Source organism: Prionailurus bengalensis, chromosome C1, assembly GCF_016509475.1.
Source record: "Prionailurus bengalensis isolate Pbe53 chromosome C1, Fcat_Pben_1.1_paternal_pri, whole genome shotgun sequence".
Lineage (NCBI taxonomy): Eukaryota > Metazoa > Chordata > Mammalia > Carnivora > Felidae > Prionailurus > Prionailurus bengalensis.
The window spans coordinates 12,374,851-12,398,857 of NC_057345.1; the positions used below are offsets into that span (position 1 = coordinate 12,374,851).

A 24,007-nucleotide genomic window follows, 5' to 3' on the forward strand; every position below is an offset into this window, starting at 1 on the left:
GGGAGCCCCTGGAGAGGAAGCAGGGTCCACTCTAGATCTCTCCGAGCCCCTTCCATGCCCAGAGGGGTCTCCATCCTCCAGGCCGGGAGCGCTCGTCCTCACGGTGCTCAGAACCCCCGCACAAGGCTGGGCTACCCCAGGGCAGCGAGGAGGGCAGAGCTCCCAGGCTGTCTGGCTCCAGAACCCAGAGCCCAGCCCTCAGCGACCCCTCCCTCGTCCGACCACCCCCTCCCTCCAGCCCCCCTCCCGGCCAGCGTGTGTGTGTGAGCAGACGGGCGGGGAGGTGCGTGGGTGGGGGTGAGTGCATACACGGGCCGCGCACACCCTGCCTGTTTAACTTTGCCGCTTTCAGCCCAACCAGAAGAGCCTTGGGGGGGTCTTCCTGGCCCACCCGCTGCCTCCGAGAGCCCCCCTAAACAAAGCCACCCCTGAGAGCTACGCTGCAAGCTTCCGGCTTCCAAAGAGGGAGGTTTCTCCTTCTCAGTCCTGAATCTAACAAGCCTGGCTGACCGAGCAGTCTCCACTCAGGACCCGGCCTGCGCCCCCTGGGCTGTGACACACGGGTCACGCATCACAGTGTTGTGCGTCAGGGCAAAAGCCCGAACCCAAATACGTCTGCAGAGAACGGTGTGGCCCTGCTCGGAGTACTACGGAGCCACGAGCAAGGGTGAGGATGCTTTTCACGTGCTGCTAGGAAGCGCTTCCCTCCGAGTTCCACCATCCAGTGCAAACAGCGGGATACGGACCCTGCGGAGCACCCACTGCCGTTTACATAAAAATAAGAGGGAGGGGGAGGATACGGACACATGTGCGCTTGGTCCCGCGCAGGAGGCACCCTCTGTTGCAAGCCTCTTTGAACTCGGGCCCGTGTGAACGAGGTAGCTGTTTAAGAATAACCCGTAACAGGGGCACCTGGGTGGCTCAGTTGGTTAAGCAGCCGACTTCGGCTCAGGTCATGATCTCGCGGTCCGTGAGTTCGAGCCCCGCGTCGGGCTCTGTGCTGACGGCTCAGAGCCCGGAGTCTGTTTCAGATTCTGTGTCTCCCTCTCTCTGACCCTCCCCTGTTCATGCTCTGTCTCTCTCTGTCTCAAAAATAAATGTTAAAAAAAAAAATAACCCGTAACATGAAACGTCAAACGTGGAACGAACACACAACTTTCACGTCAGCTGGTGAGTCCCTTGGGCCGGGGGAGGAGCTCTTTGTCCAGTGAGCTCAGGGAAGATGGAGAGCGGCTGGCGACCTGGGCTCCACAGGGGCCCCTCCACTCGCGCGTGCGATCCAGGCCCTCGCTGTGTTCCCTCTGGGAGCGGCTGACACCGCTGTGGACAAGGAGCGCCGCCCCCCCCTGCCGCCGCCGCCCCCTCACCACCTGGGGATGGGCCGCACCCCAGACCTGCCGGGCCCAGGCATCTAGAACGTTAACAAGCCTCCCCCGATCATTTTTGCAACCAGCGTGTGGCCTGGGAAACGCTGGTCCAGCGCTTGGCCAGGCTCCGCTCCTCGTTTGCCAGGACAGACACACGCCCGAGAGGCCCCAGAGCCGGGCGATGTCGCCACGCGCTGCCAGCCTGCCCACCCCCCCCACACCCCACGCCAGCCTCCCAGCGCCCCCCTTGCTCCCAGCTGAAGGCCAGAGACCTGAGCAGCCAGCCGCAGATGCCCTGGATCTGTGGGAACTGGCTGCCTGACGGGGCTCAGACCCCACCCCACCCCCACCCCCCATCGGCAAGTCCCAGTGGAGCAAATCAGTCACACCTGGGCAGCTGCTGAAGCCTTAACAAGGCAGGGGTGGGGGGGAGGGGGTGGGCCGGAGAGGCCCTGAGCCCTTAAGAGGGGAGGGCAGGGGGTGGGGGGAGACCCCGGGGTTATCTGAGGCCGCTGTGTTGAGGGAGGGTTGTCGAACGGGCGGCCACCTTGGAGGCCTTTGGCATGTCCTTCCAGAGCCTCGTCCACCTGTCCCTGGATGGCCCCGTCCATGCCCTCTGTGTGCTGGGTGTGGACATCTGCTTGGATCTCAGTGGGTGAGGAACTGGCTCTGGGGGTGGGTCTGAGCAGGGAGGCTGGTGCCTGCCCCCCCCCCCCCCCCCCGCTCCCCGCCCACCCCGTCCCACGCTGGGGTTGGCCCTAGGCTGCGTGGGGGTCGGGGGTCACCTCCCTTCCCTGCGTCTTCGGGTCCTGCCTCATCTCAGGGAGCCAGGTGTGGGTGTCGAAGGGCCCCCCCGGTCCTGACGCTGCGGGGTTCTGACCCCATTCCTGCGTCTGCCCCGTGTGGGCTGTGGGACCTTAGCGAAACAAACACCTTGCCTCTTCTGTCCTCTTGCCCGTGAAACAGGGGTGGGGCTGGCTCTCCAGGAGGCCATAAGGATTGAGTGAGGGGGCTCCTGTGAACTGGAGCCTTAGTTGGGGGCGGTGACTTAGTTAGGGGTGGCCTCCCCACCCCATCCCCAGGACTAGGTCATGTTTCTTCCCCTGTAGGGATCCCTTCCAGCTTAAGCCGCTCCTCCCTCCATGGGTTTATAAATAAGATGCAGCTTTGGTAACTTCTGGAGCCTCCGTGGGAGGGTGGGATCCAGACTAGAGCCTCCGTGGGAGGGAGAACAGGGCTCCTTGCAGTGGGGGGCGGTGGGAGTGGGGCTGAAGTTGTGTGAGGACCACAAAGGTGCCCTAAGGAGAGAGAGGGTGAGGGGCCGTCCCCTGAGGTTCTTATGCCCTAGAGTCTGTCTCCTGGTCGGGCCCAGCAGGTGTGCCCCGGAGAAATGCAAGTCATTTACCATCAGTGGCTCTCCGGGGGTCTTGGTTGACATCCACAACACGTCCCCGTTAATGACCAAGGAGGAGACGGCCACGACCCGGTGGCCTCTGTCTGATCCCATGGATGTCCTGGTGAACATGATCTCCCCCAGCTCTGCCCCCGATGGTGACAAGGTAAGTCTGGGGGTGGGAGGCGGGGGAGGGGAATCTCCCAGGGGAGGGAGCTGACACAGCCCCCCCCCCCCCACCGGGGGTCTCCCTCCTGAAAGCTGGTGTTTCCTGGGCCCGGAGTCCGTGACAAACGCAGTGCAGGTGTTCGGCATGACATTCGATGCCTGTGCCAAACCTGCGAGGTGGGCCCTCGGTGACCCCATTATACAGACAGGCAAACAGACTCACTGGGTGTGAGGAAGCACCCTGCCCAAGCCAGTGACCCGCAGAACCGGGATTCAAGCTCAAGCACGTCTGTCTCCACCCTGTGTGCTCCTGACCAGACACCCGGCTAGCTTCCCAGCTAGCTGCTTTTAAAGTCCGGCTCAAAGGTTCTAGCAGCAAAACTCAGATGGGCTTTCTGGCTAAGGCTGCTCTTCTGGGTGTGCAGATCTTAGTGGAACGTAAGAGCTAATGTGTGTTAAGTGCATGATGTGTAATGGGTATCTTGAATCACGTTTCGAGAGGTCGGCCTGCCCCCCCCTTCCACACGAGGAAACTGAGGCACAGAAGGACTGCTCTCGACCTACATGACAGAACCCGAGTGGGGCAGATCTAGAATGTGAGCCCAAGACCGTGCTCTTTCTCCTGGGCGTGCTGTCTCCCTAATGCCCCAGTGGTGTCAGGTGGGGGGGGGATCAGTTCCTTGTAGGGCAGGCTCCTCACAGATTTGGCACTGGCCGTGGGTCTGGGACGGCAGCTGATGGCACTGCAGGGTGATTGGAAACCCCACCCAGACCACACCCCCTGCCAATTAAGTCAGCCTCTGGGGAGAGCCCCTGGCTTCTGTGGGTCACAGTTCCCTCCAAGTGACTCCAATGTGAGGTGAGGGTGAGAACACAGGTGAGGCCCGCTCAGGACTAGGGCGCTTGGCCAGCAGAACCTGCTGGAGTGGTCCGCTGGTAATTGACAGATGACAGGAGGGTGGTACACACCCGCTTCCGTGCTCTGTGCCCAGGGCTGGCGACTCCCTAGGAAGCAGGTGGCATGCTTGAGCGCAGCATGGCTCACAGGTGACCTCCAGGGCCGCGATCTATCCTGGCTGAGCCCGGAGGACCTGAGAAGCGTTCTCTGCCCGGGGCTCAGCCTCCAGAACCATCAGGAGTGGCCCGCTGGGGAGACGCTAGACCTTGGAGGACCTAAATTTCCATTTGGGAACAGGTGATGGGTCACAGGCACGAAAGCATGGCCCCAGCTACTGGTTCGTTCTCTGGTTTGTCACGAAGCTCTGTGGCCCAGGCCACCGGTGGCCAAAGGGCAGGTCTTTGTCTAAAGTAGAAAGGCCCCCCCGGAAACAGTCTGGTGCAGGACGTGGGAAAGACCAAGTTCCGATTCCAGTCCCCACCCTGGGTGTCCTGCTTCCTTTTGAGTGAATAGTTTGACGGTTGGGGGATGCTGGCCCACTGCTACTAGGCATGTGGGTGGAAAGTGGGGAGGACGGGGAGTATCCCCTAAATCTTGACCTCTGGAGCCAGGTTGCCTGGAACTTCAACCTTGTGCTGCCCCTTCTTAGTGGAGCGATGTAGGGCCGAGTGCCTTGGTCTCTCTGACCTTGGGGTAGAGCCCACCTGCATGGGGTGTGGTGGGGCCGCCGTGTGGAAGTGCCTGGTGGGGTCGTGGCAGGTTTTAGACGGGACCGTGACCCTGCCCCAGCTCCCAGATGTCAGAAGCTGTAAGGAGAGCAAAGTCGAGTGGCTGGACTTGGGTACTTAGCCGAAGTCCTGTTCCTGTCCCCTCCCCTCCCGTGGGTTCTGGCTGCTGTCTCCACAGGTTCTGGTCTCCTACTATCTGCCTGATGGGGAAGTCCCAGTGGCCACGGCTGTGCTCTGCCTCACTGGCATTGGTGAGTATGTTCCCACCCCAGACAGGGAGCAGCGGGGCTCTCCCGGCAACAAGGTGTCTCCCGTGGGTCCTGGAGGGGTTCACTCGACATGCCTGTTCGCACGGTCCCTCAGAGCTCAGTCACTGCTGACCTCGTTCTCGGAGAGCAGACCTGGGGGTTTCCCTGGGCTTCCTCGTTTTCCATACCTACTCGTGGCCGGCGCCTGCCTCCCACCTCCCCAGGTACCACTGGTGGTAGGTCTGGTGATTGGTTAATGCTCACATTCGATCCTTCCCCCTCTCATTCAGAACCTTCCTTCAGCAACTTGCTGCCATAGGAAGCCACTCCCCTTTCTCCACTCTTCTGGATCATTCCAGAACAAGCTATGCTACCCCCCCCCCTTTTTTTTTTTTTAAATATCTATTTGTGAGAGAGAGGGAGAGACTGAGCACCAGCAGGGGAGGGGCGAAGAAAGAGGGAGACCCAGAATCCAAAGCAGGCTCCAGGCTCTGAGCTGTCGGCACAGAGCCCGACGTGGGGCTCGAACTCCTGAACCTCAAGGTCATGACCTGAGCTGAAGTCGGATGCTTCACCGACTGAGCCACCCAGGCGCCCCGCCCATCCCATCCATTCATTTAATGGGAGCAGGCTGTGATGCCTATTCTCCTTAAGAAACAAGATGTAACTAACCTGTGCTCTCTGAGATCTGATTCTGTGTCCTCTTCGAGCTCCACTCCCCTAACTCTGCACCCCCTGTCTGTCTTTGTCAAGTCCGACCCCCCCACTGCCCTTAGGAAGGACCTGAACGACCTCTGCTTCACTAAGCCCAATAGTCTGCTCTGTCTTCCCCTGCCTTGACCTGACAGCAGCCTTAATACAACCGGTTACCCTTTGACACTTTGTACTTGAAACCTTTTCGGGGACCCTGCCCTCTGTTTCCTTCCTACCCAGCCGGCTGTTCCTTCTCGGGTCCTGTTTGCTGGATCCTTTATCACCCAGCCGCCCACCCCAGCCTGGTGGGAGTGCCTCAGGCTCAGGCAGCAGGTCACGTGGCTCTGCGGTCAGGACTCCCCCCCCCCCCCCAAACTCCTCCGGCCAGGCATCTCCCGCCAACTTGACCCCTGTATCTGCTGACCCAGTGTTCCTTCCTGAGTGTCTAACCAAGGTCTCCAACTTAATCTACCCCAAATGGAACTGATTCTACTTCCGGGGAAGATGGCGGAGTGGGAGGACCCCAACTCAACTCGTTCTCTCTCCCTCCAGTGCCTACCTTGCTGACGGTCTTCCCATCACCGTGGACCGTGGTCCGTGCTTCTAGCTGGTCAGGCCCCAACCCTGGATGTCCCCCTTCCTTCTCCCCTGTGCCCACGTCAATCCCCGTACCTTGCTGCCGTTTCCTCAAAGCTGGCTGGAATCCGGCCACAGGCCACTTGGATGTTGTTGGCTGGTCCAAGCCACCCCCCTCTTGCTTGGGTCCCTGCGTGGGTTCCCTGCCTCATCCTTGCCATTCTACAGGTCCACTCCTGACCTGGCCCCCAGAGCGGTGCGTCTCCGGAAGGCTATCTGATAAGGTCTCCGTGGATCAAAGCCTTCTGTTGCTTCTGCATACCCGGGTCAGAGCTGGCCTCCCTCCCACCCAGGTCTTGTGGGTGCCCAGAGCACCCTGGCCGCTTGACTTTTGACCTTGCCACTTGGCACTTCCTCTTCTAATTGCTTTTCCCTAAATATGGACACTGATCACTTTTATGCCTCCTTCAGGCCTCTGTTCACGTTTCAATTTGGGAGACTCCTCTGATGACCTAAAACTAAAGCCTATCCCTCCACCTGCTCCCGTTTCCTATGGCATTTCTACCATCGGGCAGGATGTGCCTTTTACTTCCGTCTTCACCCCTTGTTGGGGCGGGGGGGGGGGGGTAGTTGTGTATGCACACGCTCACACGCTCTTCCCTAAGACTGAAGATGACGAGGTTCATAGTGTCTGGTCCCTGAGCATCCATACCAGGCGCTAAGTGTATGCGGCCATCGTGGTCTGTTTTCGTGGCCCTGACGTTCCGGTCGGGACCTAGCACATCAGATGGGAGCTATGAATAAAAACAGCCAGGGTAAAGGCACACGGTGGCCAGTGTGTGGCGGGAGGCGTACAAGGTGGAGAACGCAGAAACTGTACGAGCCTCGGTGGTGATCTTTGGGCAGAGCCTGGATCTTTAAGTTCTGAGAGGCTTGGAATCGCCACGTATGGAGCCTTTCCTAAGTCTGAGAGTGTCAAGAGCTTTCCAGAAGGCTGGAGAGCGGGCCCTCTAGGTAGGCGTCACCTGGGTAGAGGCCAAGTGGTGTGAGATCGCATCAGGACCAGGGTGGAATCGTTCTGGGGGTTGCCGGGAGGTTGGGGGAGACGCCCAGATACCGGTCCTCTCCAGGCTTGCTCACGGGAGGCGGTCGGCCTCTGAGGAGCTTTCTTCTTCGAAGCTGGCGGCATGCCCGGAAGGTGGGGCATCCCTGACCCCTGGCGCCAGCTTCAGGCAGCGCTGGGATCACCTACCGCCTCGAGGCTCCATCCGGCAGGTCTAGGGGGTGGTGGTGAACTTCCCTCTCGTTTCAGTGGTCTCCCTAGACGTGGACATCTACCGCAGCGGGCAAGTCGAGGTGGCCAGTGACAAGCAGGCTAAGGTGAGGCTGCCGGGGGAAGGGCGTGGGCCCCCAGACTCTCTCTGGATTTCCTAATGCCTCTGAAGTCCCGTTCCTGCAATATAGTCAGAGCTGATCCCGTCCATTTCTAGCTCTGCCCCCAAAACGAAAACGTCTGGGGACGCTGGCCCCCCATCCTAGCCTGGTTGTGCGGTTACCTGGGACCGGCCCCTCTGCACGGGACGGGTCTCCTCTCGTTTGCCTGTATCCCTGCTCCCCTGGCACTGAGACCAGGCAGGGAGCTGTGACCCACATCCAGCTTCCTCCCTCCCTCTCGACTCACTCCCCTGACCTCACCCTCTCCTATTAGGCACTTGCGTTGGCAAAGAGGTCCCTGTCCCCCTGGAGAAAGTCTTGGCTCTGCTCCTGATGTGTGGGGGGCATGTCTGGGAAGCAGGATTTACCCGGCTTCCTCCTGAATCAGCATTCCTGTTACGTTTGCAGAAAAACTGGGTCTGGGGACCCAGTGGCTGGGGCGCCATCCTGCTTGTGAACTGCAGCCCTACCGACAAGGGCCAGAGCATGGATAAGAAGACCACGAAGGTGTTCTTTCCCGAGGGTAAGAACTGGCCTCTCGCTGTCCTGGGACCCCTGCCACCTTTGCTTCATGGCACCCAGCTTTCCCTGGGGTTTCATTGCCACAGCCCTCAGCAAACGCAGATTCTAGGTTGAGGTCCCCCTCTGAGCCTAAACCGTGTCTGTCTGTCTCTCTTTTAATGTTTGTTCTTGAGAGCGAGGGCACAAGCAGGGAAGGGGCAGAGAGAGAGAGAGAGGGAGACACAGAATCTGTAACAGGCTCCAGGCCCTGAGACATCCACGTAGAGCCCGACACGGGGCTTGAACTCACGAACCAGGAGATCGTGACCTGAGCCCAAGCAGGACGCTTAACTGAGCCACCCAGACGCCCTGTGCCTAGTCTTGACTTGCCAGAGGCTTGAAGTTTGTAGCGAGGAAGAAAGAGGCCACCTGGCCCCGTGGGTCCTGATACTGGATAACAAACTGCTATTTCCTGGCCACAGACTTGAGCGTGTTAGCTTCCCTGGTCTCATTCTCCCTATCTGTAAAATGGCTTCACGAAGTAGTTGAGTCTAAGTGAACACACACGAGGGGTATGCGAGCATCTCCCTAAAAACCCTCTCGTGACCTGGGGCCGGATCCCTGCCTGCCTTACACAAAAGCAGTCTTGGGTCTGGTCCTCACCTGAGGTCGGGGCCAACGTTCTAGGTCTTGGCGGTATAAAGGGGTGCCCTGGTTCTCACCAAGGCTGGAGGGGAACCCACACGGAACTGGCCGTGCCAGGCCCTATTCTTGGTGTTTGCGGGGGCCGTGCACTCCCCCCAACCGCGTGGGGTGAGTGCTGTCCTAACTCAAAGCGGACCCCAAGGCTGGCCGGTTGCCTGTGGCCACGCGGGGAGCAGGTAGCCGAGACCTACGGCAGGCCCGGGCCAGAGCGGGAGCCCCGAGGTCCCCAGCGCTCCGATCCACAAGCCCCAACCGCGGGCCTTACCGCGCCTCCCTCCACCTCTGGAGCGCTGGCCTGCAGAGGCCCCTCCACCTTTTACTTTGTCTTTTTGCCCAGAGATCAAGAGTCTGTCCCAGATGACCCTGAATGTTCAAGGGCCCAGCTGCACTTTAAAGAAATACCGGCTGGTTCTCCACACTTCCAAGGAAGAGGCAGAGAAGGCAAGAGTCTACCGGCCCCAAAGTGAGTGTTCTGGCACCAGCTCTGGCTTCGCCCATGCCTCCATCGTGCTGGGGGCAGCCGCAGCCACGTCGCTCCCAGCAGGGCTGCTGGGACCCAGGGCTGCTGGGACCCAGGGCTGCTGGTCGGGGCCTGGTGTGGCCACACATGTGTCCCGGGGACTCTCTGGCTGCCACTTCCAAAGACTAAGTCTGTACACGTGGGTGAGTCACCCACGTGGCCCCCAAGCCACCTTCCCCCAGTAGGGGTGACGATAGTGCCCACCCCATGGGGTTTCCACAGCTGGAGGGGAGCAATGCGTACGGGCCTCATGTCCTCAGATCAGATAAGCTCTTCCCCCAGCTACTTCTTCCGGAAGAGTCTGTCTTCCCTCCTCTTCCAAGAGCCCACCGTATGAAGTTTCCAGAACTCAGAGCCCAAGGAGCAGAGTAGCATGTGCTAGCATGTTCACCCCAGGCACCACGCCCCACCCCGCCCAGCTGGAGCCCTTGCAGCCTGGAAGGTGGGTGGCACATCCCTGTCCTATAGGTAAAGGCACACAGGCTGTTGCTTAGAAAGGGGACACATCCACCTCTAGCAGGACCTCCTAGAACAAACCAGCCTTCTGGTCTACCTACACCGGTTTGGCATTCCGTACCTCCAGCTTCCTCAAGCTGAGGTTTAACGCTGCTTCTGGAGGCCTGTACCGGTGTGTTTCCTTCTCTTAAAGCCAAGTTTCGCTCGGCTGGGCGACCGGGCAGGGCTCTGCTCTCCGTACAACGTGCATCCCTCGGCGTCCGGCTCTGGAGAGCAGGTCTCGGCCGCTTCCTCCCCTGCGCGCAGGGGCCCTGGCGCGGTCTTCTGCTCCGTCTCTTCTGTAGACCGCAGCTGAACTTGGAAGTGGCGTGGGAGTGGCCAGGAAAGGCCGCCCACGTCGGTTGTACGCGGTCCTTCCCCACGTGGGCTGGGAGTGAGCCGTAGACCCGTGGGTGTAAGCCTGGTTTGGGCCATGAGGACTGCTCTGCCCGGGGCTGCCCGCCGCGTGTGGATGACGGAGGCAGTGATCTGTCTAGCCCGAGGAGATGGACTCCATCCCCTGTGTCAGGCTGTCAGGGTCTTACTGAAGTTTCTGTTTGGTTGTCGAAGGACACCTGGCTGGCCAGGTCGGTATAGCATACGACCCTCGATCTTGTGGTCAGGCGTTGGAGCCCCAGGTCGGGGGGAGAGATGAAGGCGTTTTGTTTTGTTTTTAAAGCATTCACGAATCCAGGGGAACCGGGCGCGAGGCTGGCTCAGTCAGTGGAGCGTGTGACTCGTGATTGCGGGGTTGCGAGTCTGAGCCCCACCCTGGGAGTGGAGCTCAGTTTTTTAAAAATGCATTTAAAACCTACCGGGCAGGGGTACCCAGCATGTGGCGTTTTCACAAACCCTTAGGGGATTCTGCAGCAGGCTCCAGTGGGAGAACCACAGCTCTCTATACGCTAGAGCAAAGGAGTCCGAGGAGGAACTTCTGGAGAAAATCAACAGCCAGAGCTGAAGTTCTAGAAACCAAGGGAAGGAAGCCTTGCATGGGGGCCATGATCCACCATGGTTGATGGTGTCGCTGATCAAATCAATGGTACAAAAAATCTGTTTTCAAAACGACCGTCATTCGCGATCTGCTAAGAGCCGTGGGGCCAGGAGCCACGGCAAAGTGGGCAGGCCGTGGGTCTACGGCCGCGGACTCCGCCATAAAGGGGACCTTGTGGAAGCAGTGCCTGGGAGGCTGGGGTGGGGGGATGTCTGAAGACCGTAGAACGCGGCACACCCGTGCGGGGTAGCACTGACCCAGCGGAGGGGAGGGAGCGCATCTAAGGATGAGACTATGAGAATCGGGAGCCCTCCTGGACGGGAGGGGGACACCAGTGTCTAGTGGGTAGTGTCCAGGGTGACTCAGGTTTGGTCCTCTCCCAGTGGGGGGTCTTTTCAGCATGGTGGCTCCTCTGGCTGCGTGGATGCAAGAGAGCTTTATTTTTCTCTTTATTTTTGAGCACGAGAAGAGTGCAAGCAGAGGGAGGGGCAGAGAGAGGGAGACACAGGAATCGAGAGTCAGGTGCTTAACCGACGGAGTCACCGAGGCGCCCCCAAGAGAGCTTGATGGATCTGGCTTAACCAGAGTTGAGGTCTTGGTGTGGGAGCGGATGGCGTGTGCAAGGGAGTGGGTTTAGCCATGGTTCCCGGAATGTGTGTGGGGGGGGTTGAAAAGAGGAATCGGCGGTAGGCAGGGTGGGGGCTGGGTTGAAGGATTGCAGAGGTCAGGGTCTAGGTGAGCTAAAAAGACAGGAAGGTGCCAACGAGCTGTGTGGAGGTGATGTCCGGGCCGTGAGCGTGGAGACTGGCATCTGGGGCGGCACAGAGCCTTGGCCCCTTGCAAGTGAGGTCAAAGGAGAGAGCAGACTGGCTGGATGGGCTGGTCTAGGGTGTGACCAGCCATGGCCACTATAGTGGTGGCGACGAGTCTGTGCTTAAAATAGTCCACGGAGGAGGCTGAGGGGGGCAGTTGGGCGTGGAAAGGAAGGAGCCGGAGGGCCTCATCTGCGAGCGTGTCCTTCCACGGGACGAGGATTCTTGTGGGATGAAGAAATGGGCTGGAAGGTTCGAAGAACAGACCCCGTGGTACATGGAAGACAGAGCAAGCACAGCTCAGATCAGCGTTGACTCTGCGTGCTGGGGCTCTCGCTCTGGAAGGACGTGTTCGCTCCCTGCTCTCGAAGCCTGCTGGGGGTAGACAGCCAGAGGCCAAGCAGGGGCTGGGGCGGGGGGGGGGCGGTGGCTTGAGGTCAAGGGTAGTGGAGCGGAGAACGGAATGGGAACAGGGCAGGAAGGCACCTGTCTGGGTCGTGAGGCACCTTTTCTCCCTCCTCACCCAGCTCACAAGGGTGGCGGTCACAGCACCTGCCTCAAAGGGTAGGAGGGTGCGTGGGCGTCCACGGGCACCTAGGGTGGACCCTCTCGCTCCAGCACTCCGTGGGGAGTCCCCTTTGGGTGCAGCGGCCATGGGGAGCCCAGGGCCCTGGTGCAGCAGGAGGGGCCGGGCCCGCAGAGGCGGCTGTCGGGTGCCACGTGGTGGCCGGAACAATCCGGTGTGTGCGGTTGGGAACCCCGTGGGGCTCGAGCGCACCAGCTGTGAACCTCTGCATCCAGTCAAAAGGGCTGTGCTGGGCAGCTTCGGGGGTCCCACCCACCCTGTCTAGGCTGGCCGCCTCCAGGCCTGGCTCCAGGCCAGCCAAGGAGCCTTCGGGCGGACCAGAGAGGCAGGGGTCCCCGGGAGCGTTCCCAGCCGAGCTGTCCGGCCGGCACAGCTCGTAAGTGGCCGGCGGCAGGAGAAGCCGGAGCACCCGGGGCCGGCGGCTGCGGTCAGTGCCCGTAAGGTTTTCTTGCAGACCTACCAGTAGCTGGGCCGCGTCTGGAGGAGCACGGCCCCTACGCAGGCCACGGCAGTGCCGTGACCCAGAGCGAGAGGCCGGTGAGCCGGAGCCGTGCCTGTGCCCCGGGGGATGGCAGTGGCCGCAGCGGCCCTCTGCTGGCACGTTGGAACCGGAGGCCAAGGCAGCCGGCACCTGCTGTACAGATCGGGGATCGAGTTAACCAGAGACAACCACAGGGTGCGGTCAACTTCTCTCTCTCTCTCTCTCTCTTCCGTGCGTGGCTTATTTCACAACCTGAGAAGCCGGGAGGAGGTGGGCTCCACACCGCTGATGGGAACTTTCCTTGGCTTCTCAGGAAACCCTCGGAGGCCAGCCAACAGGCCGTTCTCACGGACGCCTTCCTAGCGCTCACTTAAGCAGCGTCCGACTTTGCAGACGAGGCTGCCAGGCTCACCTTTGCCCCTTTAAGGCTTTTTAGGATATCTTCCCCGAAGGGGGTCAAAGGGGAGAACCACCTCCCGTGAGCCTTTACCCTGGACCGAGCACCTTGAAGACAGCCGTCCTCCTCTGAGCCCCAGCCCTCGAGGTGTGACAGGGCTTTGAGAGCAGCGTCTGGGGGGCCCTCGTTCGCGAACAAATGCTCGTTTGCGACCTCCTGCACGGTCGCCAGAACTGCGGGCACAGAAAAGCCGGCTCGGCTCCCGTTCTCCTGGGGCTGGGAGCGCCTTGTCCCTCCGACCAGAGGAACGAGCCGGTACCCTGACCGTCGGATGTGAAGACCGGCACTAGGCTACGTCAGCAGCTGGCCTGTCCCTTCTCTCCTCCTCAGAAGACAGCTCGAGCACCTTTGAGGTACTGCTGGGGCCTGGCCAGCACACCTACACCTTTGCCCCCCTCGAGAAGCACCTGAAGGAAACCTTCTACGTCGAAGCTGCGGAATTCCCGTCTGCCGACTTCTCGGGCCTGATTTCCTACTCCGTCTCCCTGGTGCAAGAATCTCCAGACCCGGTACGTCCCCCCGGTGTAGACCAGCAGCCCCCGCACCGGGGACTATGGGGGAAGGTAGACCTCCCTCAAGGTGGGCAGGGACAGGGGAGGGCCAGGCTCGGCAAGGGAGGGCGCGGGTTTCCTGCCGCCTTTGGGAGAAAGCAGCGGGGGACGGGTGAGGGCCGGAGGCGGGTTGAGCTGGGCGGCTGGCGGCCTGCAGGGGTGCTGGGGGAGGGTGGATGCCGAACAAGGTCACCGACGGGACCGTGTCGGATGTTTCAGTCCATTCCAGAGACCCTGGTATACAGAGACACCGTGGTATTCCGGGTGGCCCCTTGCGTCTTCGTTCCCAGCACGCAGATGCCTCTAGAGGTCTACCTGTGCAGGTAAGAGGCCCTTGGGTGCCTGTGTCCTGTCCTTGCCGTAAGTGGTACTCTTTTCTGTGTCTGCGTGCGGAGGGGGGTAAAAAGGACTAGAGACTTCTCCCCGGCCAAGTGAGATCCTTCTGCCTGAACTGCCCAGTCCTCTCCCCAGGACGGTCCTACCAAATTCCCGTTTAAATGCGCGTGATGCTAGAGCAGTGGATGTGACCGTCCTTCCCCCGTCCTGGGGAGACAGTGGCACGACTTCAGGTGGTGTCCTGGGTTGGCAAGCAGGGTGAAGGACGCAGAGAGGTAAGGACAGGCGTGTGCTCCGGGGACAGCCAGGGGACCTGGAGGGCCGGGAGAGAGCAGGTAGGAGAGGACCCGGTCAAGGCAGCAGGGCCTCGTGGGCTGTGACAGACCCCCCCAAATGCGGTGGTTTGAAGTCCACTTTCTCCCACCTGGATGCCCACGGGTACGAGGGCAACAGCGTGCTCGCGGTTTCTCAGGGGCCCCAGCTCCGTTCAGTCTTGCGGTGGCCCCTTCCCCCGCCTGCCGGGCACTTCCGAGCTCCATCCTCTAGGAGAGCAGAAGAGACAAAGCCCAGGCAAAGCTGCCACTTGTCGCTGCTGAGGCCTGGAAGTCTCCTGACCCGCTTCTCGTGTGCTCATTGGCCTGCAGAGGGCCGCGCCTGACCATGGGGAAGCCAGGACAGGGAGAAGGGGGCCAACGACCCCGTCTGGCAAAACGGATGGGAAACCATCGACGGTCCTGTGTGTACAATCGCTCCGGCCATATGGAAAACCAGGGGTCCCAGCAGAAGGCAGGGACGAGTACAGCCACTGCAATGGCACAGGCCGGACATAGGACACAGCAGTGGCTCAGGCCAGCGGGTGGGAGCACAGTGGTTGACTCAGGGGGGTACTGAAGGTAGACCTCCCCATCCCACCCCATCCCACCCCATCCCACCCCATCCCTGCCCCGACCAGGTTAGCTGATGCACAGGCTACAGAGAAAGGAGACTGTGCCATGAGTTTGGGGTCTGCAGTAAGATGAATGGTGGCGTCCTTGCTGTGACATGGGGTGGAATGGGTGCTTTGGTTCAGGTGACTTGAACCTGGAGGCACCTGTTGAGTTTCTAAGCTTCTGGAGCTCAAGGGACCGTCTTGGAAGCTCGAGACCAGTCCGGGCGGACCTGGCAGGTGGAGGATGTTCAAAGCCACGGGACTGGCCACGCCCAGCTGAGGAGCAAGTGCGCACAGGAGAGCTGGCTGAGCAGTGAGCTCTGGACGGATCGAACACTTCGCTCTGGACAAGAATCTAGCAAAGGCAACCGAGAAGGAAGAGAAGCTCGATTAAAAGCCCGGAGGGTGGAGACCCAGGCGTTAAGGGAGGCGGGGATACCGGGTGAAACCCCAAGAGGAAGAGAGGAGACGCCATCGGGTTTGGCAAGAGGCAGGGCACCTGCTGTGCAGCAAGAACCCCTGAACGGTGGGTGCGGAAGGACTGAAGGACACCGGGAAGGGAGGACTTAGCAAAACTCCAAAGGAAATGGTCTGAACGGGGAAAGCAAGAAGGGGGGGGGAGGGGCAAGGGAAGGCCATTTTTTTTTAAGGTGGGAAACCAAGAGCAATACGGATGGAATGATCCAGCAGAGAAGGGTCTACCAGGAGGGAAAAGGCAGCTCCAGGAACCAAGCCGGCAGGACGTGTCCACAGGTCTGGTACAAGGACCGCTCGCCCGCAGCTCCAGGAGGGAGAACAGACCAAAGGGACTGGGGATGTCCTAGGATGGCCGTCCGGTGCTAAGGACCAGGTTAGGTTGTCACCAGGGGCTTTGCTCCAGCTGTCTTCAGTGACTGGAGTTCTAGGGAAGAAGAAATACGGAACTGGGCTAACTGGGGGGGGGTTGGGGGGTGGGGTTCTGCTGCGAGAGTCAGCCCCAAGCACAGGGGCGAGGGTTTAATGACGACGATCCTAGACTCCAAGCCAACGGAGGAGAAAGGTCAAGAACCTCAGACAGCCGCTGAGGACCAGAGGTCCCGGCGAGGGTGAGCCGGAAATGGAGGCGGCAAAACCTGGCGGATGCCGGAGTGAGATCTTGGAGGTGGTACACGTGCCCCAGTGCGATACCTCATGGCGAGGGGGATCTCTACCTCCTCTGTGCCCGGGGGGGATAGCAGATAGCCCTTCTGTGGGGGTGGGGGTGCTTCCACGGAGTAGGGCTCTCCAGAGGAATGCCCTTCAGAATAAAAAAGGAAGAGCTTAAGGAATTTTGCTGACGACAGACCCCCAGGCCCCAGACCCCAGACCCTTCTACTTTGTCTTTGGAGATTGACGTTCACTACATAAGAGGCATCTGCTGAAAGCCTGGTCTCCTAGGACTCTCCCACGGAGGAGGTATGCAGGCACAGCGTGATCCAGCTTAGCCGCCGGCCTGCGATTACACCTCCTCCCCCCAGCACGCATCCGCAGACTGTTCCGGGCCTTGCCAGGGGCGCCCGTCGGGCTTCTGAGCTCCCTGCAGCCTTGTCTGTGTTGACCTAAGAAATCAGTTCTTGGGGAGCATGGAAGAACAAAGCAAGTCTTGGGCTTGGGAAGCGTCAGAATTGAGACTCTGGTCCAGTTCTGACAGTATGACCTTGCTGGTGTTCAACTCCTGAGGATCTGTCTATAAAATGAGTGGTCTTAATGCGTGCCTCAGACCTCACTGGGCATCTCCAACGAGGAACTTCATGGTCCCGTAAGCCTGCTGCTGTGCACGACAGCGCTAAGACCCCAGGGTCTACCCCCACCCCCACCCGCCATGCTAATGTGACCACCTTGTTGGCCCTCCCAAGGGGGCGCTGAGCTGCTTGGCTTCTTGGGAGAAAAATCCAGCCTCCTCTGGGTAGACTGAGGTGAGAGAGCCTGGGGCAGGGGTCGAAGGCACGCGCGGGGTGTGACTGCAGGGCAGGGACAAAGCAGGGTCCTAGGGAACCAGAGCAGGGACCAACGCTGGCAGTTTCTGACCTGACTCCACCATGCGCCGAGTGCTGCTAAACGAGACGTGCAGTAAGCACCGGCTGGTGCTCCAGGAGGCAGGAGAGGGCTGCTCTGCTCACCTTGTGGCCGGAGGCGTCCTCTCTTCTGACCAGAAAGAGGTGCCCCACCCCCGGCCCTGGGGCAGCGAGGCCGTGACGGAGTCTTGAAGGCATCCCCCAGGGTTGGCTTCTCTCCCGTGGCAGAGAGCTGCAGGTCCAAGGTTTTGTGAACACAGTGATGGAGCTGAGCGAGAAGAGTAACAGCCAAGTGGCATCTGTCTACGAGGACCCCAATCGCCTGGGCAGGTGGCTCCAGGTAAACCCCGCCCCCCCCCCCGGGGCAACCCACTCTCTTCCCATTCGAGAAAGCACATGTTCGAGACCACAGAACACCCAGGTGCTAACGGGTCTGGCACGTTCACATGTTGGCGGTTAGAGCAGGGCTCCCCGCTTCAGCGTCCAGCTCGACCTGGCAGGACCCCGAGGTCCGGCGCTCTGCTCCCCACGAGCAGCTGAGTGATGACCCTAGGCTCGATCCGAGTGCTGGAGATAAAGCAGAATGGGCCAGATCGTGCCCGGCTCTAGCAAGGACACAGGACTCTCTAAGTCTTGTGAAGATGATGCCATAGGGAGTCTCTAGACAGTCGGGAAAATCTTCAAATTCAGGAAACTGAGCTGGCCAGACAAAGATTGGGGGTAGGTGCTAGATTAGACATCAGGGCTCTTTGGGCAGAGGCACAGCTGATGTGAAGGTCCGAACGTGGACATGTACTTGGAGGGTTTGGAGAACAGAAGGGCTGGGGTGGCGGGGGTGGGGGCTGGATCAAAGCGACAAGGTCCGAGGTAGGGAAGAGCCAGATCCTATATTAGGGACCTTTTTTTTAAAGCCAAGGTTAAGGGGTAGAAACAAGTTCACAATGAGATGGGAGGGCATCGAGAGTGAAGTGTTCTGATTTAGGTTTTGAAAAGTCCCTTCTGGCTGAGAAATACAGAACTGGTCTTAGGAAGGGGCAAGAATCAAAGAGAACTGGCTGCAGGGCTTGGGGACAAGAACGTGGCGGTTTCCCCTGACGGGTGCCAGAGAGGAGCTCCCCCCCCCACCCTGCCCCGTCCCCACGACATGAAACGAGGCTTGTTCGTGGACGGGGTGCGGAAGGTGGGAGGAGGGATCTGAGGTGACTCTGGCTTTAAACGTGACGAGTAGGAGAACGGGTCTGGGCCAGCCCCAGAGAAGGGGATGCCTGAGCTGGGTGTCGAGGGCCAAGCAGGAGTGGGTGGAAGGGGTTCCCGTTGTGCCCCTTCTTAGAGGTGGCCTGGGTGCAGGAAGCATTGTGATTGGCGGGCCAATAACACAGGCAGGAAAACTGGCCGAGGGAGCAGGGAGAACTCAACTCCTTTTCCCGTCTCCTCCAGGACGAGATGGCCTTCTGTTACACCCAGGCTCCCCACAAGACGCTCTCCTTTGTCCTCGACACCCCTCGGGCCCTCACGCTGGAAGACTTCCCCATGAAATACTCACTGGTGTGGGGCTCAGTTTGGCTGATCTGAACTCGGTCCCACCTGTCGGACCTGGCGGCTGCCGGGAAGTGATGCGATGCCGAGGGGGAGGTCCCAAGTGGCCTCCTGGGGAAGGGGCGGGGAGGTGGGAACCTACCCGGAAGTCTGGATTAGGGGCAAGACTGGGGCCTAAAGCCCGTCCTTCCTAACACCCCTGCCCCACTGGGTCTCCTTCCAGAGCCCAGGGGTCGGTTACGTGATCCAGTGCACCCAGGACCACAGGGTGGCCAGCATGGATTCCATTGGGAACCTGATGGTGTCCCCGCCGGTCAAGGTGGGAGGGATAGAATACCCCCTAGGCAGGATCCTCATTGGCAGCTGCTTTTACCCCAGGTGAGGCACGAGGCCAGGCGGTGGCCTCTTGGCAGGGAACTTCCACACGACTCGGCAGATCATCTGCTCGGGGACATTCGTAACACTGCCCAGAAAGGACTTTTGAGCCTTTGGTTGTCCTAGGAGACCCCGGGTAGAAAAGGCAGACAAACTTCATCCTTTTGACTCCAGGGTTTAAATTAGAAGGATGCTGAATTTGGTTGGCCTAGTGACCTCTAGGAGCTTCCTCCCACAAGATGTGTGGACTTCTTGGTGGCCGTTAATCGACATCCAGGAGATGCTTGTGTCCCAGGGGTCAGAATTTCTCGAGCTTGAAACCTCTGGCGTCGGTCCTGAGTTGGGCCGGAGTAAGAGATTCTTAGCCCATTGTTTATGGACCGGTCACTTGAGCCCAATGGTTAGAGCAGCCAGTTAGCAGAAGGGGAGCCTGATGGCTGATGAGAACCTGAGAAAGCAGAATGACCATGTAGAGGTATGGGCCAAGGGTGTGAAGGCCCCTCCCCCAAAAGTGGGGTGGGGGGGGATGTAGACCAGGTCCTCACTGAGCAACTACCATAGCCCAAGGGGAGTAGGTGGTGGCCTAATCCACACCACGTTGGCTCAGGGGCCGTTCCTTCCGTCTTCCCCTCAGCAAGGAGGGCCGAGACATGAGTAAGGCCCTCCGGGACTTCCTCTACGCCCAGCGAGTCCAGGCCCCGGTGGAGCTCTTCTCGGATTGGCTGATGGTCGGCCACATAGACGAGTTCATGTGCTTTATCCCCACACAGGACAAGAGTGAGGGCGAAAAGGTCTGGTGGGGGTGGGAGTGGGGGTAGGGGTGGAGAGGGGGGCCTCCCACCTTTTAAAGCCCCTTGGAAGCTTCTGGAGAGGAAGCTAGCTCGTATCTGACCCTAGTTCTCTTTCCAGGGCTTCCGGCTGCTCCTGGCCAGCCCCAGCTCCTGCTACAGGCTGTTTGAGGAGAAACAGAGAGAGGGCTATGGAGACGTGACTCTGTTTGAGGAGGTCAGAGAGGATCAGCTCCTCTCCAACGGTAAGGAGAGCCCCTTGGCACTGGGGCAGAGGCCAGCTCCTTCTCTCCCAGGGGTCCTTCCCAGAGGGCTGGTTTTCCTCTGTTCCTCCTGCTTCAAAGAGCCTCAGGAAAGCGTAAAAGCCTAACCTGTACCACGGGACATCTGGTTCTGTCTTGGGGCATACAGACCAGGCAGGCAGAGGTCCTAAGGTGGCTGAGGGGTGGCTGGAGTATATGCAAAGAGGGCTCTGGGGGACGGGGGGGAGGCAAAACCAGGCGCTACCAACGCTCCTGTCTGGATCCACTCAGGGAATGTGGAGTTAGGTGCCTGGGCGTTGGGAGTCCAGGGGTCCCCTGGTCACCCCTGTGGAAAACCTCAGTGGACAGAGATAGCGTCACTGGTGCACAGCATTTCTGTTCTAAATGCTGAGGGAACCCGGAGAGGGGGTTGCTGGGAGGTTCTCTAGACCTTTGCTACCCTAAGTGCAGCTTTAGTGTCACGGGGGGAACTCGTTCTAGAAATGCAAAATTTCAGCTCCGCCCTCCCCCGCCCAGATCTGGTGAATCAACCTTTGGGTGGGGCCCAGGAATCACACGGTCCTAGAAGCACTTCTAGAAGGTGACATCCGGGGAGGGTGAACCACGAATCACACACCACATGCAATGACTTTGTGTTCCCTCAGCTGGGGACTGGAACTGGGCATCCCTTTCCTAAAGACAAAGCCGTGGGGGCGCAGAGTAAATAATCTGGTCAAGGTCATGGGTTGTTCAGGCCAAGTGATGCATGGAGCTGCCCGGGTGAGGGGTGAGTGGGGGCTCAAGTCACCTGCTCACCTGCTCCGGCTGCCTCCCCAGGGCCCGAGGGGCTGGTGGCAGTGACCTGATGTCAGTCCCCAGACGGGACATGTGGCCTTAGATTGGTCTTCGGAGACTGGCCAGGCCATCTGTCATGGTCACCGGGGCAACGATGTACCCAGATAGCTGGGCCCGGGGGGTCGGCCTGTCCCTGAAGGCATCGTTCCCTGGCCTACAGCCTGCCCACCCGCTCCTTTTTCCTACAGGGAGGGAGGCCAATACCATCCATCAACTTCTAGCTGATGAAAACATGAGAAAGCAGAACGAATATGTGGAGGTACGGGCCAAGGGTGTGAAGGCCCCTCCCCAAAAAGCGGGGGGAGGTAGACCAGGTCCTAACTGAGCAGCTACTCTAGCCCAAGCATCAAGAAAGACACTATGATCCCGGAGATCACTGAGCAACTGAGGAGAGTGAGGCATAAGAGGCCAGGTGCAAACCTAAGCCATGAGTTGGGGGACTGGATTTGATCCCAAGGCCTGTTCTGTCTGCCACTCAAGTTGCCCCGTGTCTGACCAGAAAATGAAGGAGACCCCATCCCCGAATCCCCTAAGAACTTAGCTCCAAATTCAAGAGATTTGGACTGAGGGCCATCTCCATGCTTCAAGTGGCCCATGAGCGCTGTTCTGGGTCACTCAGCACCTCGGGTCTCAAGGTGTGAACCCCTGGCTGTGGGGAGAAGAGTTTCCCAGAAGAGATCATCCAACTGTCTGGGGGGGGAAGCAGAGGCCTGGGGGAGGCCACGGGCTTGCCCAAGGTCACAGGATCAGCCCAAACAGCGTTGCCCACTGGCTCCTCACGGCTCCTAGTGGGGGGGTATTCTGAGCCTTCATGCGACAGGGGCCGACCTTTGCTAAACAGGGAAGGCCTCTTGGTACAGCGGGGTGGGAACCGCATCTCAGCCCTGGGGACTCCTATCCTGAGGGTGGAGGTCACGAACCCTATGCCTAGACCTGGGAAACAGGTGGTCAGAGAGAGGAAGTGCCCCCAAGGACGGGGGCAGCACAACTGCTCCCATCCCTTAAGGAAGAAGCAGGGTTCCTGCCAAGGCAGGACTTCCTCTTCGCCTGACCTTGCCCGGAGCCTCCACTCTGGCCAGGACTGTAGGCCCTTTGGCCTTCATGCTACAGAATTAGGACCGGTGGCTGTCCAGCCCAGCCCAGCCCAGCCCAGCCCAGCCGTTGGATCCTGGCCTTTCCTCTGAGCCCCACCGCCCCTCAGAAAGGGAACCGTGTGCACGGTTATCAGAGGGCGGGCAGGCCACGAAAGGCTCCCAGCACAGGGTGAGCGATGAAGACAAGATGGCGGCCATCAGGCCAATACCCCGGGCTCCTCAATTCCCCACGAACTGCCCTCTGCCGACCCGCAGAAGTGCATTAACCTGAACCGTGACATCGTGAAGAAGGAGCTGGGCCTGGCCGAGAGGGACATCATCGACATCCCACAGCTCTTCTGCCTGGAGCAGCTGACGAACGTCCCCTCCGACCAGCAGACGGGGAAGTTCTTCGCGAGGCCATACTTCCCTGACCTGGTGAGGAGCGTCAGGGGTGGGCTGGGGAGGGGGTCCGTTCCGCCCGCTCTGGCTGGTCTCCTGACGTCCGTGGTGCTGGACCAGAGGCACGGGCACGGCAGACAGTGGTGCCTGAGAGGAAGGGAGGTGGGAGCTCCTCTCCCCCTCCTCAGGTAGGGAACGCCCCTGACGTGCGCAGGTCCCAGACCGGGTGACTGGCTAAGCAGTGACTATAGGCCAGGCCCTGGGCTCGTCCCCCAAACTTGGAAGAAGGGAGTTGTGTCCCCCGCCCCCCCTCAAGTCTCAGGGACACGGGCCCTGCATTCATCAGTCACACACGGGTAGCTTTTAATTTCACCACATCAGTGTGGCCCTCTGGGCATGACACAGGGCTCCTGGGAGCAGGCAGGGGTGAAGGTGGGGGGAGTGCCTTTGGGGAAAAGAGGCTGCGATTGAGGAAATGAGAAGTGGACAGAAGTCAACCGCCAGAGGTGGTCGGGGAGGGCATTCCAGGAGAGGCACCAAGACTACGGTGTGAAGGAGACCTCACGCCCGGTGTAAGAGAAATACAACAGAGGAAGGAACCGGGGAGGTTTGCAGAGGCAGGCCTTGGTTAGCCAGGATTTCGGTTTCGCCGAAACACGGCTGGGCCCTAGGAGGGTTAGGCAAAGGGGAGTTGGATTTTGCGGAGGGTGATTGGTGATGTCTGCAGGGGGCAGAGCCTATAGTGAGGTGCCCTGTGTGGGCTGCTGGAGGTCTAGCCCTGACCACAGAGGCAGCTGCGTTTCCCCCTGCATGGGGGTGGGGGTGGGGCTTTCTTCCATGGCTCTGACACCCTACCCAGGCCTTGTCCATCCTGACAGCTGCAGATGATGGTGATGGGCAAAAATCTGGGCATCCCCAAGCCTTTTGGGCCCCAGATCAAGGGTACCTGCTGCCTGGAAAAAAAGATCTGCCAGTTGCTAGAGCCCCTGGGCTTCAAGTGCACCTTCATTGATGACTTTGACTGCTACCTGACTGAAGTCGGGGACTTCTGTGCCTGTGCCAACATCCGCCGGGTGCCCTTTGCCTTCAAATGGTGGAGGATGGTACCGGAGCCCCAGGCCTAGCGTGCCAGCCCTGCCCCAGCAGGAACGGCCCATTACCGTTCACCAGCGTTAGGATCCCCTGCCTCTTTGGGAGGTACTGCACCCCTTCCTTACCAGTTCACCCTGTCCCTCAGTATCCAGAGCGATGGCCAACACTGCCAGCCTGAACCCCTCAGAAAACGGTCTTGAGCTGAGAACCCATTAAAGTTCGAGCTGTTCTGAATGCATTTTGGCAGCAGCTGCCTTGTTTTGAGGAAGGGGTAACAGCGAAGGGACTCCTGGGGCAGGCTCTCCCACCTGGGGCGGGGGGGGGGGGGGGGGGGGGGCAGGGACAAGGCTGCCCTCTCCCTCCTCCCCGCCCCTTCTCCCCGCCCCTTCTCCCCCATCCCTGTCTCTGCAGTGGGCCAGGGCCGGACGCAAACTAGTGGGAGTTTTCTCAGACCAGCTAATCTACCTGCTTGAGCCGTGAGCTGTGGGGTGTGGGGAGGGATTGGGCCTTGTGGGCAGCTGGCTTCAGCGGGGATCGCTGGGGCCTGAGGGACAGGCTACAGCAGGGGCAGGCCTGGGGGACCTCCCATGACGCCTGAAGTGTCTGGGAGACAGAAAATGCCTACCCTGGCCTCCAAAGCCCCCTGGGTTGATGGCACAAAGATGCTATTAAACCTCAGAGGAGCGTTTGCTTTACCAACCACTGCTGCTCCCGCTCTGCCCCTCCTCGTGCTGAGGGGA

General features: G+C 60.0%; 1 protein-coding gene across 1 annotated transcript; it reads left to right on the forward strand.

Annotated features, from left to right (window-relative positions):
- Window positions 1-1,853: 1,853 nt before the first annotated feature.
- Window positions 1,854-23,505, forward strand: PADI6 (peptidyl arginine deiminase 6). Its single transcript, XM_043573885.1, has 16 exons — window positions 1,854-2,022; window positions 2,743-2,926; window positions 4,733-4,805; window positions 7,384-7,451; window positions 7,914-8,028; window positions 9,049-9,174; window positions 13,387-13,565; window positions 13,827-13,930; window positions 17,133-17,244; window positions 18,342-18,449; window positions 18,664-18,818; window positions 19,450-19,606; window positions 19,725-19,848; window positions 20,889-20,959; window positions 22,050-22,211; window positions 23,054-23,505. The coding sequence occupies exons 1-16, from the start codon at window positions 1,931-1,933 to the stop codon at window positions 23,297-23,299; spliced, it is 2,076 nt and encodes a 691-aa protein (XP_043429820.1). The 5' UTR covers window positions 1,854-1,930; the 3' UTR covers window positions 23,300-23,505.
- The last annotated feature ends 502 nt before the right edge of the window (window positions 23,506-24,007 follow it).